At 34.5% G+C, this 18834-nt stretch overlaps 1 protein-coding gene across 1 annotated transcript; it reads right to left on the reverse strand.

Annotated features, from left to right (window-relative positions):
- Positions 1 to 361: 361 nt before the first annotated feature.
- Positions 362 to 18366, reverse strand: LOC100027041 (pancreatic triacylglycerol lipase). Its single transcript, XM_016428685.2, has 12 exons — positions 18272 to 18366; positions 15420 to 15574; positions 14646 to 14768; positions 11281 to 11415; positions 10032 to 10143; positions 9239 to 9358; positions 9021 to 9140; positions 7943 to 8061; positions 5673 to 5802; positions 3488 to 3596; positions 2817 to 2981; positions 362 to 477 (listed from the first exon to the last, which is right to left on the reverse strand). Exons 1-12 carry the CDS (start codon positions 18315 to 18317, stop codon positions 414 to 416), a joined length of 1398 nt encoding a protein of 465 aa, XP_016284171.1. The 5' UTR covers positions 18318 to 18366; the 3' UTR covers positions 362 to 413.
- Positions 18367 to 18834: the final 468 nt, after the last annotated feature.

The raw sequence follows: 18834 nt of genomic DNA on the forward strand, positions 1-18834 counted from the left end.
TGTCATATCCTCCAAGAAGTCAAATGAACTGATGAAAAGATGGTGACATTGGTAAAAATAATGGAAAAAATGCCTCCTCTTCCCTTCCTTCTAAAAATGTAAACCCAGGAAATATAGGAATTAAACAAGTTTTACATTCAATCTAGAAAGAACAGTAAAAATAAAGATAGTAGCATTAATTACAGGAATAATGATTACCAGTCCATGATGGTAAATGGTGATTTGTGGAACCACCATCTTGGCAAAATCCCAGGAGATAATTTGTGGAATTCAATGTGTTAAGGCATAATTCTAGAACAAATTCCTAAATTACACTAAAAACAAAGTCAATATTGGTGATGAATGAACACAATGAACAGTATGACATTTGCCTTTTATTAGTGCAGGAAATAATGATTTCACTTTAATGTGTTTTAGCAAGCACTGAGAGTTAGTAGAACATCTTCTCTTACAGTTTCTTTGCTACAGAAATCAAACCTGAAGAGAAAAATGGGTTATTAGCTATAATTATCTTACTACCTTTATACATGTACATATATTTAGAGCTACCTCACAGCAATTCCTAGCTTTCTTAAGCATTTATATTTATGCTGTAGTCATTTGAATAAGTTACATCTCCTTTATAAGTCCCTTCACCATAGGATTTAAAGCTAGAAGGAACAGTAGGATATAAGCCACATTGAGGTAGGAACTATACCTGGGACAGTGCCTTATACATTAGTAGGTATGTAATAAATGTTTACTTGATTGGATTGAATCTATTCCAATCCTCTCATTTTGCTACTACTACTACAACTAAATAACTAATGAACTAACATTCACATAGCACTTACACTGTTCCAGGCATTGTGCTGAGCCTAATAATTATTTTGTATGTCAAAGTACTTAATGCAGAGTCTTGACTCTAGTAGGTATGCTATATATGCATTTTTTACAGTGTCTTCAAGAATAAACATAGATGATTGGATTTGCCACAGTTGCAAATTTCCCTTGTTCTGTAGCTGGGAAGAAAGTAAAACGAACAGAGAAGAGGAACTCCCAAATTGAATCTATTGTTGTGAAAGGGGAGATTGTACTAAGTGCTTCCCAAAAGTTGATTTCTCGTTTTTGTGTCAGCATGTCCAACTGATCCATGTATGTCCAACTAAGGACCTTTCAAGAAGCTTCAAGAAGTACAAAGGCCAGAGGATGAGGAATGTACTTTGTCTAGGTATTTTAAAATACTATCGACCATTTAATATGGCATTTCAGAAACTAAGTTGGCTACAACAGTGATAGGATTTAAAGATATGGACAGAACCCATAATCAATCTATCAAATAATCAAACATGTATTTATATATATGTACGTATATATATATATATATATATATATACGTACATATAAATATATACACACACATATTTTCTGGAACAGAGTAAGTGCTATATGAGTGTTAGTTCACATATATATGATCAGTATCATATATATATATATATGTTCTTATTTACGTATTACATGCCATGCACTGTTGGAAGTACTGGTCTAGAAAATCTAGAGGCATGAAATGCCTCCAGAATAAAAGAATGTTGAGGACATTTTTAAGAAAAAGTGGAAAAAAGCATATTTTTGCATGGAAAAATGCTTTAGTTAATAAATGCTTTTGATACATAATTTTATATTTAATATCCTAGAAAAGAAAATATTATTAGCCTCAAAATGTTCTCAAAGAACCCTAATGCACACTGGGTGCTAAACTCCAGTGTTCTCTGGAATACAATTTTGGAAACTTAATTTTAGTACAATACTGCAAATTTCCTGAAGCTACTGCTCTGTGAAGGTAGTTAGCTGCTTAATTCAATCTAACAATTAAATCAGCATTTAATAACACTTACTCTGTACTATATGCAAAGCCCTGTGCTAAATACTAGGGATATGAAGATAAGAAAAAAACAATCTTCAAAAGCTTTTATTCATTCCTATATTCTCTTCTAGCACCTAATCTAACATGTAATGGTCATTCAGTAAATATTTGCTAAGTGGTGAATATGAAGCAACATCTTACTTTGCTCTTTCTGTTTTTTATGTTAAACCTTTCTTATATTTTAGCTCAATAGCAATACTTGAACCATACTAGACATTTCTGAAAGCACATGGGGTTGGATTATGTTGGCTCAGAAAGGATGGAAGAAGAGGTTGGTACACAAACCTTAAATGACTCCCCTTACTAGTATCCAGGCATATGTCACAACATTAATTCAACTAGATAATTTTGCAATAACAATATTAGTGAATTACAGTCAAACTCTAAAATCACATGACACAATTGTACCACAGTAGCATTCAATCTATGGTATTTACAACATTGTTCTATGGTACTAACTGCCCTTTGTGATAGTTTCCCATAACTTTATGTTTTCCTAGAACCAATAAACTGTTACTTATGTGACATTTGCCTGAGTTTTCTCAACTGCATAATGAATGATTTGGATTAGATGATTTTTAACATCCCTTCTACCATGCAATTAATTTGAACTCCATTAGGGAGAGGTATAGCCGAATCATTGGCATTTCACTATGGCAGAACCTCAGGGTCCAACCTTTCTATGGACTTTCACCAGATGCTACGGTACCAGTCAATAAATCTTTGAAAGTTCAATTTATCTAAAGTAAATTAATTCTCATGAAATATTTTACATAGAAGTTAAAAGTAATATGGGAAGCCTACTGAAATAAGTCTCCATATCTATCTTAAAGTAGATTTTCTGAGTTAACATATTATAAATGTTCCTCTTCAATGTTTAATATCTCTCTTTGTTTACAATAAAAATACTTACTTTTGTCCTTCTGAAGTTTCTATGGTGATCATTGAGGCTCCCACTCTGGGCAGAGTTGGATTGATCACATTGTTGTCCCAAAGAAATTTAACTTTCTCAAGTGTTCCAACATTGACATCTGAATCAACCTCATTAGAATGAGTATAGCCTGGTCGTAGTTTCCCACTTGGAATAGAAGTATATAACAAATTAATTTCTTCATATACCTTAACTTATAAAATCTAGGCATGGTACCTATTTTGCTAATCAAATTATGTTTCCAATGTATTAAACAAAGGCAAAAGGTGCCCAAACATAGTTGTAATTTAACACCCCACATGCCTCAGAGTATTTTAATATGTTTTTGGTCATAACTTTCTCCTACAATTTAATGTGATGGCCTCTTTAAATCTCTTTCTTCCATCTGTTGTGTTGGCAGCATAATTGTTCACTGATTATAAATTAAACACTTGGCAACAAGAACTTTTCTCTTATGAAATAAAATTAAATTATTTGCCTAGGAAAAAAGTGATGCACCTAAGTTAGAAACCAAATTCTGAAGTCAATTGGATTCTGCAAAATTCAAAAGAAAGTCTTGTGATTAATTTCATAAAATGTACATGCTAGTACAGTCAATATTCATAGCAATGAAATTATAATCTATATGTATGGAATAATAATATTGAACTCACCTGAAAATATCATATTGCTTACTGTTTCCCTTACTTCCAAATAAAGAAACTTTTACGTGTCCAGTAACTTTGGCTCCAGACAATGTGACAGATATCTTATACCTCCAACCTATAAAGAAAGGTAGAAGTAGACCAGTTTATGAAACTATTTCAGTAAAACTATTTATTTAGATGGCACTAATATATGGCAATGTCATTAGTCATTATAGTATGCATGATTCTTATTGGGTGAAAAGTTTTAAGCAATTCCTTTATTTGTAAATTTTTTATTTGTACCAATAAAATGAATATAAACTAAAATCAATAAGCTTTTGTAACTGAGAGATCTGGAAATTAACTATTTCTTCATGTTTTCAACTTCTGAATTTGGCAAACTCTCAAAGAACTTTTAGGTCTATGGTCTAATGGGGGAATAGCACTCCTAATTTTTTCAGATTAGTTTACACAATTTTCTTGCAACTGTATAATATTAAAACTGGAAAAAAATTAATGAAAATCTAGTCAAACTCGTTCATTTTTACAGATGGAAGACCTTAAAATGCTATTCAAATGTGAATTATTATGAGAATTCCAAAGCTTAGTTATTGACAACAATAATAGCTAATAAGTATAAGCCCTTTAAAGTTTGCAAAGAGCTTTACACATATTATATTATTTGATGCTCAAAACAACCCTGTGGGGTAAGCACCATTTTTATTCCCATTTTAGAGAAAAAGAAACTTGAGACTTAGAGAGTTTGGGGTCTTGTCTAAAGTGCACATCTATTTTCAAATTTCTGATTCCAACTTTAGCACTTGATCTACTATGGTCTTAATGTCACACAGTTAATTTGTAACAAAACCAGATCAAGTCCTCAATTCTATTGCCTCTTTGTACCACACTTTTTGCACACTACTACTCCTTGCATTTTATTTATTGTTATAGATTTATGACTTGACTTGGGTATTTACTTTCTTAAAAATAGCATTTCTTTTGAAATGGTCTATCACTGATATTTTTCATGAAATCGATGACTCTTCTGACTCAATCTGCAATTTTTCTGAATTTGTGAATTTTATGTAAAAATTCTTTTGTTTATAGTTACTTAGAGTTCACTATCATGTGAATAACTTATAAAATGCTTTTCTCACAAAAATCCTTTTTGAAATATTATTATGATGCTCATGTCATAGATGAGGATACTAAAGTTTTGAATGTATAAGCAATTTGAGGAAAGTCACATATTAATAATAGCAGCTAACAGATCCTGGAATTGAATCTTGCTTCATGTTCTGATTCTAAGCCAGTACTTTTAAAATTATATAATACTATTTTAATATCATAAACTTAGAGCTGGAAGGGACTCTAGAGACCATGTAGTTCAACATTCTCATTTTTCCAAATGAGGGACAGAGAGTTTAAGGGATTCATCTAGAGTCACACAGCCAAAAGGGATCAGAAATGGAATTAATTCAAACCTCCATCTTCCTGATTCCAAGTTTCTGATTCTATGCACTCTGCCACACTATCTCAACATTGCTCATCTACACAATCCTGCAACGCAGCTAGTTCAGCATGTGAGCAAAATTGTGAAGTAAAGGTTTCTTCCACATCTTTAGCCTCTTAATTTTATATCTTCTTTCCCCCCCCTTTTTTTTTGGTTCCTGGTCAGGGCATATAGAAATAGTGTCTTATTCCATTATATTAAGCTATTCTCATATCTTGTAGATACTCTCAGGTATGAATTAGATGTGATTACACCTTATAGACAACATCTTTCAGCAGTAATCAGATAAGAAGCATCAAAAACTGACTATACAAAACTGTTGTTTTTTAACATCCACAAAAGAAAACTTGAGTGCATATTTATAAAGACCCTGAAGGCATGTACCAATATCACAACTATAGAATCTAGGAACTTTATTTTGTGAAATCCTTTTATATTTTGCAATCTGCTTTAAGAAGTGTCTGAAACCAGAGGTCAGTTCCTACATCTGACACATTTAACAGTGGAACCATGCTGCGACAACATCTATCTCCCTCAGGTCAGGGAAAATCTACTGTCTCATCTCAATTAGCCATTAGTTTCATCTCCTGGGTATGGCCATTCCTTTCCTTTTCCTGGACCCACTGGAGAAAGTCTTTTCAAAAGGGAATAACGATTTCACAGAGGTTGGAAAATGAGGCAAGTCAAGTGAGAACTTACGAGCAAAATTGCTGGCATCCCCAGTGTTGAGATAAAAGATCTGTCCTGTTGTACGTGTTGCACCAGCAAATTTGTCAGCATAGTGGCCCATCTGTGGGCATCCTCCAGATGGACAAGGAAAGCATTTATTCTGATGAAAATAAATAAGTGGTTAATGAGAACACTTTATCTTTCTAGCTTTTATCTCTTTATCCTCACCTCATCCATAACAGGAATAGAAATATCTAAAAGCAAATACTGTCCTCTCTTTAAGCTAATAGAAAAAAAATAAGTTTATATCTAAAGATATATGGATGGCTTATTCTATCTTCTAAAATAAATCTGTATCATACAATAAATGTTTATAGAACTAATAGCTTAAATTGAATGATCAAAGCCGTTTTCAACAAACTTGAACTAATGAGTTTTATCATTGCCTAACAAGGGAATATGAATTATGATCTTCTCTTCCTCCCAATCAATAATAATAGAAGACCATTACATAGTATGCAAAGTTTGTGAAACACGTTATACTTGTTTTTTCCTTTTGTCCTTACAACATGACCTATGAGAGAAATGCTATTATTATCCCCATCTTATAGATGAGGAAATTGAAGCTAAGAGAGATTAAATTAGTTGTCCAGAATAACAGTATTTACAGCTTTTGAAGGCAGAATTTGAACCCAGGCATTCCTAAAACCAAGTTGGGTGCTGCTTTGACTAAGACACAACTACCAACTGGATCCTGAGACTTATTATCTGACATTTGACATTCATTTACTAACCATTTTTTTGGGATGAAGGTTTGTATGGGTTAAAGAAAGATTATTTTTTTAAAGTAATTGGGTAAACCTATTCAACATTTGAGTTTCCAGGTCACAACACAATGATGTGGCACTATATATCTGAGACAACTTTTTTTTTAATTTATAAGGACTCTAGCACTCTCTTTAATGTATACCACAACAATGGACAAAACTAAAAAAATCTAATCTATGATCAGGATATTTAGGTAAACCATATTTTTGGAAACTTTCTGATTCCACTTAAAATTTTCAAATTGGCAGCAGATAGTATCTCACATTTTTGTATTGAGGTAAAGAGTCCTGGGAGATGTTGTCTCCCAGGGTTCAGAACATTCCAAAATGCACATTATGCCCTGTGATCCTTTGGGAGGCCAGTCTGCTAACTCTTATTTTCAAACATGGCTTCCAAAGAAAGTTTCCAAACTTAAATTATACTAAATAAATATTTAATCAGGGTTTATAAGGAAAGGAAAGAGATGAATGAGGCAAACATTAGGGTAACAAAATAAAATAAAAAATTCCATATGTCTCCTGAAAAATATTAATAATCAATATATGATGAAAATTCTATTTATGGGACTCAAAGTAGAATATTAGATAGCAACATTGATTGTATATATAGTGGGTATAGAAAACCATAAGAGAAATCGAATAAATGCTGGAGTTAGAATGGTCATAGAAAAAATACGACCCAGTTTCCTTGTTTTACAGATAAAGAAACTAGAGGTCCAGAGACAAAACTGTAGGTCACATAGTTATAGAATTAGGACTGAAACTCAAGTCATCTACTTTCTAGTTGAATGCTCTTTCCACTACATCACCATGTTATGGCTAATTCTACAGTGACTTGGGGGTGGGAGACTTTGGTCTATTCTATATTCACTTGTTCTCAAGGATAGAAGGATCTTTGGATGTTTATCCTGGAGAAGAGATTCAGGAGCCATTCAATAATTATCTCAAAAACTGTTTAAAGGGAATCAGATATATTTTATTTGATCCCACTAGAAAGAACCAGGAATCATGGGAAGAAGAGGAAGGAGGCAAATTTAGGTTTCATATAAGCAAAAAAATACTAACAATAAGAGGTTCAGAAAAGTGCAATGGACTGGTGAAGAGTCCTCTCAGTGGAGAGCTATAAATAGTCTCTGGATAGTCATTTAATAGATATGTCATAACAGGAATTGCTTTCAAGCATAGTTTGCATTGAATGGCCTCTAATAGTCCTTCTTCCATCCAAGTCTGTGATTATTTTTTTGTGGTTGTTTTTTTTTTTGGTTCTTAACCTGTAATTTCATTTAAAAGGAAGCTCATTAGAAGGAAGGTCCCTCTATAAATGCATCTTTCCAGAGCACGGAGACATTTTTACTTGCCCAAGGTCAAATAAATATGTGTTAGAGGCAGGAACTGAACTTAATTTTATGAACTCAGAACTCCAATTCTCTATGCAGTGCACTATACTGCCTTTCATGGTAAGCAATAACTCACCGACTCAAAAACTTTGTAAGAAGCACATGGGAATCCAGAAAAGCCATCTGGGTTGAGGATGCTATCTGCATAATATTTGTAACTTCGCAAGTGATTACATGCCACAAAATCACGAGTTCCTGTGAAATTAGAGGTGATCACATTGAAGAGATACTCTATTATTTTTTCTGATTTAATATTATTATTTGAAAAAAATAAAATTATCATTGGAAATTTGTGACATTTAAATAAATCATAGACTTTATAGGTAATGGTTAAAGTTTGAGGACATCTTACACATAACAATGTATAATTTATGTTTTTGGTATATTCAGGTATCATTAGGTATGATCAGATATGACCTCTCATTTCATCAATATAGGGAACTTCTTGAGAGAAATATCCTCTATCAATGGAAACTGGCAATTTCTATTTGATTTATAGTCTTAGAGAGAAAACTGGGCTTCCAAGAGATTCAGTGGCTTGTTGAACATTATAAGACCCATATACGTCAGAAGCAGGAATTCTACAGTGGTGTCCCTGATTCTGAGATCAGCTCTAGTCACTAATCACTGAGGCTCTCAAATAGTTAGAGGTTACAAAAATAGGGCTAAATATCCAAGAGGTAAGGCATTAATTTTGAGGAATAATTGATATTTTTGGTTATCTGTGGTTTATTAAGGGACAAACTTGACTGACCCAGTGAAAATCTTTCAGAAATCCATTTTCTTTTATAACTACCTACTTCCACCCTAGGTCTCAGTGGAGTACACCTGAACAGACTTTAAAACTGGTAGGGTTTTTTTTTTAACTCTTACTTTCTGTCTTAGAGCCAATACTGAGTATTGGTTCTAAGGCAGGAGAGCAGTAAGATCTAAACAATGGGATCAAGTGACTTCCCCTAAGTCACAAAGCTAAGAAGTGTCTGAGGTTAGATCTCTAGATCTGGCTCTCTATCCACTGAGCCACCTAGCTGTCTCTTAAAATCTGTTCATTTACCAAAGAATAAGACAAAATGTTAGCAAAACATCTTAACAAATTTGGCAAGACCATGGTATGCATTTAATCAGTAACTTTGTTAATTGCCAAATGGATTTACCTTCCCAGATTCCATTTATGTCTACAATCTGAGAAAGGATATTCTTCTGACATCCAGGCATATGTTCTCCTCCATTTGGAAAGAAATCAAGATGTCCCACAATTTGACTGGTTCCAAAACCTAAGACATTTTAAATAAGTATTAAGTGGGTTTGAATGCATTGCCAAAAACTTAATTATGGCTGATCAGAATTACATGATTCTAGTGGAAGAGCTCACCTAAGTTAGGAACAACAGGAGCGGCATCTGTGTGAATGACATCAACAAACTTGGCATCACTGGAATCCAATCGGACTTCTTCTGGGGTACCTTCAAAGCAAGGCTCAGCAGGATCCAATCCTGAAAGAAATATCATATTTTTGTTATATAATAATATATAACATAAGGCGTGCTGATCAAGGGGTAGTTGTATTATGGTTTATAAAGAGCTAAATACCAAGCCAGGAAGACCTGGGCTCTCTTTCTGCCTTTAATGCTGAGACCCATCACACTGGATGTGTGACCCTAGGCAAATAATTTAAATTCTCAGAGTTCTAGGCAGTTCTGTAAGACTATAACTGCAGAGAAGATACCGATCTGAATCGGTAGAGGAAATTCTACATCTAAGAATTCTCTACATCAATGAAATCATAGTTCCAGGTCTTAGCCCCAAGAAATATAAAATATCTGTAAATATTTGTTCCTTCATTTGATGCTTTATGTAATAATAATAACACAATGACTCACTATTAATTAGTGCTTGAAGGATTATAATCATTTCTCTATCAACATTCCATTCAGATAGGTAATTTGAGAAATTATAATATCCTTTTTGGAGATGAGAAAAGAGACTAAGAAAGGTTAAATGACTTGCCTGGTCATAGCAGGCAAAATGAAGTCACATTTTAACATTTCACATAATATGTAAAAAGGGCACTCAAGTTCACATCATATTCATCCCCATGTCTTATTATCATGACAATGTTGGCCCATTGTTCAAACTTTTCACTATTTTATTTTATTTTTACCTTACCAGTGATTCGTCCAAGGAGACCATTATGCCTTCTCCCTGCCTCTCCAGCAGCATGTGCTCCCAGACTGTGGCCAATGATGTGGACATCATCAAGAGAGTATTTATATTGGGACTGAGAAGAAAAATGATCATCAGAAAAAATTGAGTTGGTATTAGAAACATGTTAATGGCACAGTCCTTAGGAGTCTTAATTGAGAATGGCTTCTCACATTTCAATAAAGAAGTGATGATATTTCTAAATTTTCAAGGGGGGTGAATACTCAAGTATTTATAATTTATGGCTTTCATTACATACTTACTTCTCATTTTAAGCAATTTGTCTTTAAATTATTTGGCATGTTTTTGAAAAGGGAAGGAGCAGAATTGTTAGAAGGTTCCCAAATCAAAGATTTGGAATAAAAAAAGGTAAGGAAGATATTACCCATCCCTCCTAACCATTTGAGTGTAAGATATTTCTCATGTCTTTTGTCAATAAGGAATATAGATCATAGGATCATAGATTTAGTGATAAAAGAACCCTCACAATGCATTTAGTTCAACTATTTCCAGAAAAAATCACTAGCCCAAGCTCACAGAAAGTAGGTAGAGTCTGAATCTGAACCCATGTTCTCAAACCCTAAATCAAGCATCTTTTCTACTGTATCTCACCACTTCCCAACATTTCTTAAAAGTTGATCTTGATACATGCGCAAATAATTTGACCCTTGATTACTGTCCAGGCATTGTAGTCTTTAAAACTAGAAGAATTCAATCAATTGATTTTTATCAGTTGTAAGGAAGAGAGTGGAAAGTCAAATCAAAGTAGTTGCTTGATTTAAAAAAAAAAAAACTGAAATGACCAGTTAAAATGGAAAAATAAGTTTGTGTTAATAGCAATAACTAGCCTTCATATCACACTTTAAAGTTTGCAAAGCACTTTGCAAATACTATCTTATTTAATCCTCACAACAATCTAAGGAAGTAGATACCATTATTAACCCCCCCCCCCTTTACAAATGAGGAAACTGAAACAGAGGTGTGATTTGCCCAGGAGAACACAGTAGCCAAAGCCAGATTTGAACTTGGTCTTCCTGACTCATCTTTGTAGCACTGTACACTTAGCTACCTTCATCTGGGTTTGCAGACACATTACTGTTCCCTTCTGGTCAACCTCCATCAAGAAAGGTGATGACCTCTAGCAATTGTCTGAGCACAGCATTCAGAGGACAATGGCTAGAGAGGATGAGAGAGCATGAAGATATCTAGATACCTTGAGAAGGTCCACCAAGTAGGCTATTTCAGCCCCCACTACACGAATATTTTGTGATGCTTGTGTATATTCAGTCCGTGAACCCGATTTCCAGTCCACACAGATACAGTTTACCTCTTCCACTTGAAAGAAATTCTAGATCAGATACAACATAGTTAAATCACCAAGAGAGTGTTAGTACATCCTTTTTATTTGTCATATAATTTTGTTGATCTCTAGTTAGCAGAACAGATGAATGGGTTCTATTTTCCACATGTTCTGTTTCAGACCTTAAAAGCTATAAACAAATACATGAACTACCAATAATAAAAACATTTGGGATGGTACACATATTGAATTACTACTCTTTGACATTTAATGTTTCTAACTATTAGTTTTACACTACTGAAATTCGGTATCTGAAGTTCAGCTGGGTCTCCGTGGAGGGATTCCACAGCAGCCTATGGACAAATTTGTATCATGGGAAACTGCAAGAAGCACAATACATAACATGCTGCCATTATTAAGCAATAACAGGGATAGGTCTATGTACAGTTTTTTCCCTTTAGACTTGAATATAATTGGTAAGTGAAAAGTTGTTTTTTTTTTTAACAATACTCTATATTGTTTTCAAAGAAACAAATGGAACTTTTGGACAAACCTATGAATTATTTTTACAGCTATATCATTAGAAAGGTATATTTCACAAAAAAATATCCTACAGATATGTAGTTCAACCCTTTGTCCCTTCAGCCTATTGAACCTTCCTGTGAAGCCATAACTAGCAAATGGGGCTTTGTTCAAGAGACCTGATATTCCAGGAGGAATATGGGATGCAATTGCCCCATGGCTATAGTTCAGTAGTGATAGTCACTTCTGGAAATGACCTTCCTCTTTCCCTCCAGTCTCAAACCTAGATAGAAAAGGTTAGGACTGTTTGAGAGTAAAGGATAGGCTGCCCTCATGGGGGATAATAGGTTTACTGTGTCAGTATGGTCCCTGTCCACCCAAAACAAATTTGCCACTGATGCATTTGACTGGTTCTGTTGGTGACTCCTACCATCCTATCTTGGCTTTTTAGAAAGCTAAGCTTCCTGAGGATCCAGGGAATAAATATAAATGTTTGTTGGATTGAACTGAAATTTGCTGAATAGAAGAGGGAAGCATTGAGGAGGAGAAGGAGGAGGAGGAGGAGGAGAGGGAGAAAGAGGAAGAAAAGAAAGATCTCTGAGCTCCTAAGAGCCATATCCTACTAGCAGAAAGTCCAAGGACCTGCTCTCAACAAGCCAGAGCACATCTGGAAAAGAAGGCTTGAGGAGACTATTTATTCAGCAGACCCTCAACCCTCTTATGCCCAATTTCTGAAGACCAGAACACTAGTACTTGAGATCTGTTTCATTGGTAGCCTTGCTCCTTCAATCAAATTGCTGCTTCTTCTTGAGAATATAAGAAGTAGGAATTACAACCATTCGAATACTGCACAAGGAATGTTAGGGTTGAAAGGAAACATTACCATAATAATAACAATCACTAGCATTTATATAGCATGTTAAGGCTTGCTAAGCACTTTACAAATGCTGACCTTATGATATCTTTACCACATTCCCATTTTATAGATTAAGAAATCAAGGCTGAAAGCCTAAATTAAAACTTGATCTTATTGTGTTTTTTTTAATTCCCCAAAATCCCCACTGCCTTTTCTGATGTGTATTCAGTGAGGAGTTACACAGTCTAGACAGCTTATTTCCTCTAAAAAATATTCTCAAGTCATAAATCTTAAAATAATAGCAGTAGTTACTTGATAGTTGTTTGGATCACTCAGTTCATGTATTAGATAGGATTTGGGTTCAGATCATCTTGACTCTAAAGTAAAAAACTTTTTCCAACTGCACCATTTCACTTCCACAAACTTCTTTCATCTAATCATATGCCTTGGAATTGTGTATAGACTCAGGAGCATCTGGGTTCCAATAATCTAACCCACTGATTTTATAAATGATGAAACTAAAGTCCAGAGAAGCAAAAATGTCTCAACAGCACACCATTAATAAGTAGCAGAGCTAAGATTTGGACCCAATAATGCTGATTACAATACCAGTGCTTATTCTACTGAATATACTCTCTCTTACCAGTGAAGAAACTGAGAGCTACTGGTTAATGACTTATAAAAGGTCATACAGCTAATAAATTCTAAAACCAGGATTAGACTCCCAAATCAGTGCTCTTTCCACATAGAATTCCTACCATTTTATAGGAAAATTTGCATCTATGATATTGGAACAAGCTGAGGTTGCCAAAAAATATTCCTTTGTAATTCATATCCTCACTTTTTTGAAAATGATTTTTAAATGGTTTTCTTTCATCATTCTCTAGATTTTTCTCTTTCAAGTTTTCAGTTACTCTGGAAGGCTGGTGGGGACATTTCTATTTGTGTGTAAAAGTGGAAATGAACAGATTGCAATATGGGAGTTGTCATCATCTTCATGATCACTGTGGATTGCCTTCCAATAAACTAGGTTATAATAAATATCCAGGAGCCATCATGGTGTCCCTACACATAGTAGATAATAAATGTCTATTGAATAATCCATGGAAATGAATGAAATGAAGGGATAAACCATTAGGTTAAAGTGCTGGAAATAGACATAACCTACAATTGATTTGGTTTGGGAGACTTGGGAAAGTTAGTGATCTTCTTAGTACACAGTTGACTATCAGTGTACAATTTCTAAATTGGTAATTGAATTAAGGCATGTGCCCATAATATTATTTTGCTTAGTTCCTCTGGCTACTAAGAAACTTACCATATTTGGTAATAATGTAAAATCTCTATTTTTAAAAATACATATGATCAAAGGGAAACAATCATTTCTAGGTTTGAAACACTGAAACCAGAAATAAAGAATTTTAAATGGACGAGGTGTGCATCTTTTGCTTTCAGTGAAAAGTCAATGAGGAGAAAATAAGGTTGATGGTACATTTTTGTCCTTTTCCAAGGTAAATGTTTCATTTGGGAATCCAAGGCTAATGAGAAAACTCTGCAATAAGAGCTAAGAGAATATCTTCAGTCGTAACATAAAAATATAATCCGGGTTTCAGGTTGCTGCTTCATTTATGGACTGGTCATAGAATCACAAGTAGGAAGCACTAGAGATGGAATTTAAGCCCAGATACTTTGATTCTAAATCCATTACTTTTTCCACTACATTTCACACTTTTTTTTGGAAGTGTGTTAAGATAAATGATAACATTTGAAGACTTAGTTCCTTCATATAAAGAATAAAGATAATAAAACATTTTCCCCTCACAGTGTTATTGTGAGGAAGGAACCCTGTAAACATCAGTATAAGGGGTTGGGGTGGATTTTACCATTTCTATTATCCTACCTTGCACATGTTTGACAACCAGTTTTCTTCACCTTTGTCTACGAAGCCATGAATAATAAATCGAGTTTTTCTATCTTTGTTGAAATTAGAGCCTTCAATAATTGCAATATCTGCAACAATTTCCTGTGTTAAGAAGAAAAAAATTGCATATCAAGTTACTTATTTTCTGAAATATTATTCTTTCTATATGGAAGGAAAATCTTTTGAGAGAGATCTTTTTTATAGTTACACTCAGGCTATTGCAAATCCCAGTGAAATTGGTAAATACCAAAGGGCTCAGATATCATTTAAGAAACACGGTGTTAAAGATCTGCTCTAATTATGATAGTGTGAAAGGGTTGGATGACCTAAAAAGAGAATGAATTGATCCTTATCTATTATATTTAAAGCATTTATGGATAGTTTTAGTACAAAATATAGATCTTCAACTTGTTTGCACACAGTTGTTTACATGCTGTCCCCCTCATTAGACTGTGAAGTCTTTCAAAGTGGGGTCTTTTTCCCCCTCTCTTTGCATCCTCATCACTTTGCATAGTGCCTGGCACATGGTAGATATCTAAGAAATGCTTGTTGACATGATTTGACTTGACATAAGAAAAACAGTAACTCTGGAAAATTCACAGTAAATTAAAACTTATTGTTTGTTTTAAAATCCCCTAAAACCCCACTGCCTTTTCTGATGTGTATTCAGTGAGGAGTTACAAAATCTAGACAGCTTATTTCCTCTAAATAATATTCTCAGGTCATACATCTTAAAATAATAGCAGTTCTTACTTGATAGTTGTTTTGATTTTCATTGGTGTACAGAAGAAAACGGGTGTTGACATCTTCTGGGGACCAGGGAAGTATTTTAAGGGGTCTTTCTATAATGCCAGCCCATGGTTTATCATCTGAAAAGCATCCAAGTCTTGGAAAGCAAATTTCTTTTCCTGCAATGGCCCCAAAAGGAACATCTCAGAAAGAAGTTAAACTAGAGCACAGTTTTGATGAGTTCTCTGTTTTATAGAAGGAAGATTTGTTAAAGTCCTAAATAGTTAAAGCATCATTCTTCTTTCCTAGTAACGAAAGGCATGGTATTTAAAATACTAACGTGTCTCATTCCTCTTATTGCCCTGGTAAGACCCTGCCATTTCTGTGCTGCATCAAGAGAATTTGTGGAAAGCACACTTTAATCACTCAATAATATTTATTTACCACCAACCAAATGTGAAGTACTATGAAGAGCACATTAGTGCTGAATGTGGTAGCACACACCAGCCCAACCAAAGAGATTGAACTTGGAGGATCTCTTGAACTCAAGAGTTTTGAACTGCAATAGGCTAAGACTTGGATCAGTATGGTGAGTCTCTCAGAGCAGGGGGGGCTACCAGGTTGCCCGGGGTGGTCCGGGTAATAAATAGTAGATCAAACTTTCCATGTTAACCAACAGTGATCAAATGAGTCTAGTGAGTAATTCCTGTAATTCTAGTCTGAGAAACAGAGGGGTAGCAGTCTCAAAAAATATATACCTTAATTAAAGATAGGATTGTGTGGTAGAATAAGTTTTGTTCTTGTAGTTTAAAAACATATATTTAAATCCCAGTCCTGCCAACTTGCTTTAAAAAGCATAAAATGACACATAAATGTGATTTGTGGTATGCAAGGGGGTTAAGGGGAGGAGAGGAAAAGAACATGAATCTTGTAACCATGGAAAAATATTCTAAATTAATTAAATAAAAATTTCCAAATTAAAAAAAAATAAAAATAAAACCACCAAATAATACAATTTCTATTTTGTTACTAGTTGCATGACTTTCAACAAGTTACAACATTTCTGAACTTCAGTTTTCTTATTGCAAAAGAGGGATAATACATAATATGGTTGTTTTAGGGATCAAGCAAGAGAATATATATTTCCTATATTAGCCTATAGCACTTCTGAGATTAGTCCCTTAAATTTAACATGTCTCAAAATGAACTCACTCCTTCCTCCCCAAACCTGCCCTTCTTTTAATTTATCAATTTCTAGTAATGTCAGGACCATTTTCCTACTCTCTGGAAAACACAAAGTCATTTTGAATTGTTCTCTCTCCTTCATCTTCAACATTAAATCAGTTGCCAAGTCCTATCTCTTTGACCTCTATAGCATTTTTCACATCCTGACATTCATTTCTGCCAAGACTCCATCCTCCCTGTTTTACAGGTCTTGTCACTTCTCAATTGGATGATAACAATACCCTCTAATGGATTTTTCTTCCTCTGTTCGCCCAGTTATAATCTTGATAAAGTAACCATCCAAATATACCTCTGATAAATGCCATCATTGAGTTCTCACTGTCTAATGTTCTTATCTTGACTATAAAATCCTTCCAAAAACCAATTTCATTATACCTTTACAGCCTTATCTAATTCTAATAAATATCAATCCCCTTCATATACTCTAAGTCAAAAGCAGACTATTAACTATCCCTCAGTATCATTTTGTCTTCTCTATGTACAGCCAGGAGGACAGTGGCTAGAAGACTACGTTTAGAGTCAGAAAGACTCAGACACTTAGTCTCAGCAATGTTGCCTTGGAAAGTGATTTCAGTTGCCTGGATCTCATTTAGGAAATTACAAAATGAGGTTATTTGACTAGAAAGCCTATGAAGTCCCTTCCAGCTGTAGAGTTTTTATCCTTTGCTCATGCTTTCCCTTTCCCCCCCTATGCCAAGACAGGTGCTACTTCCTCATAAAGCTTTCCCCAATTCTGCCAGCCAGAAGGGATTTACCTATTCTTAAACTTCTCTTATATCACTCTATTTGGATCTCTCCTTTGCATTTAGCATATCCTTCTTTGCATTATAGTTATTTGTATGCATTTTTCTCAATCCATTTTAAGTTCTTAGAACTATGTTTTCTTTCCTCTCTGTATAGACAGTGCTTGGTACAGAGTTGGCATTTAATAAATTGTTGCTCAGATGGGCTAAATAGCAAAAAAAACCCACATAAAATATGTAAACCAATAAGTTCTTCCAGTTTTAAGTGAGGAGTAGAGATGTTTCCAGCTCTGATCAGTGTCGAACACTCACATGAGAACTTAAGTTTTATCCAAGACCTGGAAGACTGTCATTCTCTGGTTCCAACTGAGCTTTTGGTCTTTTAAGGTACTCAACATGGAGGAGATGTAGGCTTGGTCCTTTAGCAAAAATAATTCTGAGTTTAGCATAATTCTGGGGTTGAGCATTGCAATGTCAGTGGGCATCTCCAAAGAAAAAGCTATTTTTTTTTAGTTTAGTGTTAGCCATATTGCCCAAACTTAAAGTTAGAACACTTTAGCTTGGCATTTTTATTTAAGCCAGTCCTATGATTCCATGGATGGAGGACATCACTGTGAGTAATTCCTTCAACAATACAGATTAATCCCTGCTCTGCCACTTAGTCTTAGATGATTACTGGTGGCAAAGAGGTTGTTACTTGCCCAGAATCCATTCAAATGAGTATATATCATGGATGGGCCACTGACCCAGGCTCTCCTGAGGTAGAGGCTGGCTTTCTATCTGTTACATCAGACTGTTTCCATACAGGAAATAATTTTGAACCATTTTACTAATGGAGACACTCAAGAGATTTACCTATAGAGCACTGACATAAATATGGTTTCTTACCTGCCACTGTGCCCAATAACAGTGAGATTGTCCAAAGTAGCAGCATCTAAAGAAAGCCAAATATATAGTTTTGGTAGAGAAAATGTAACAGAGAATATAACAATTCATGTTCATTTGATTTTTTCAATTGTTTGGTTTTGAATAATGTACAGAACAAAGCAACTCTAAAATATTTCCCTCACTCACCATGGCAGTTAGTCAAGCTTCCCACACCACACCAAACAGCTTGTAAATGTCCTTTTATAACAAAATCTTATCTTCCACTGATATTTCCATGGGAAAGGGGCCCAAAAAATGAGAGTAGCTGCCAAGTGTATGTTTCTCATTTTAATCACGGATAAAACTAGATAGTGGGCAAATTTTCCGTAGTGTAGGCAGGCAAAGAATGTTAGTTGGTGTAAAACAGTCCTTGATAATTTGATTAGCAGTTGTTCAAAATTCAATATTCAACAAATTCAACAGATATTTATCAGCTGGAACATAGAGTCCATGGAAGAAAGTAATATGAAACCAGGACAGAGAGCTTGATAGGAACCAGAAAGTGGAGGCTTTAAATTCTGAGG

The sequence above is a fragment of the Monodelphis domestica genome, chromosome 1 (assembly GCF_027887165.1).
Source record: "Monodelphis domestica isolate mMonDom1 chromosome 1, mMonDom1.pri, whole genome shotgun sequence".
Taxonomy (NCBI): domain Eukaryota; kingdom Metazoa; phylum Chordata; class Mammalia; order Didelphimorphia; family Didelphidae; genus Monodelphis; species Monodelphis domestica.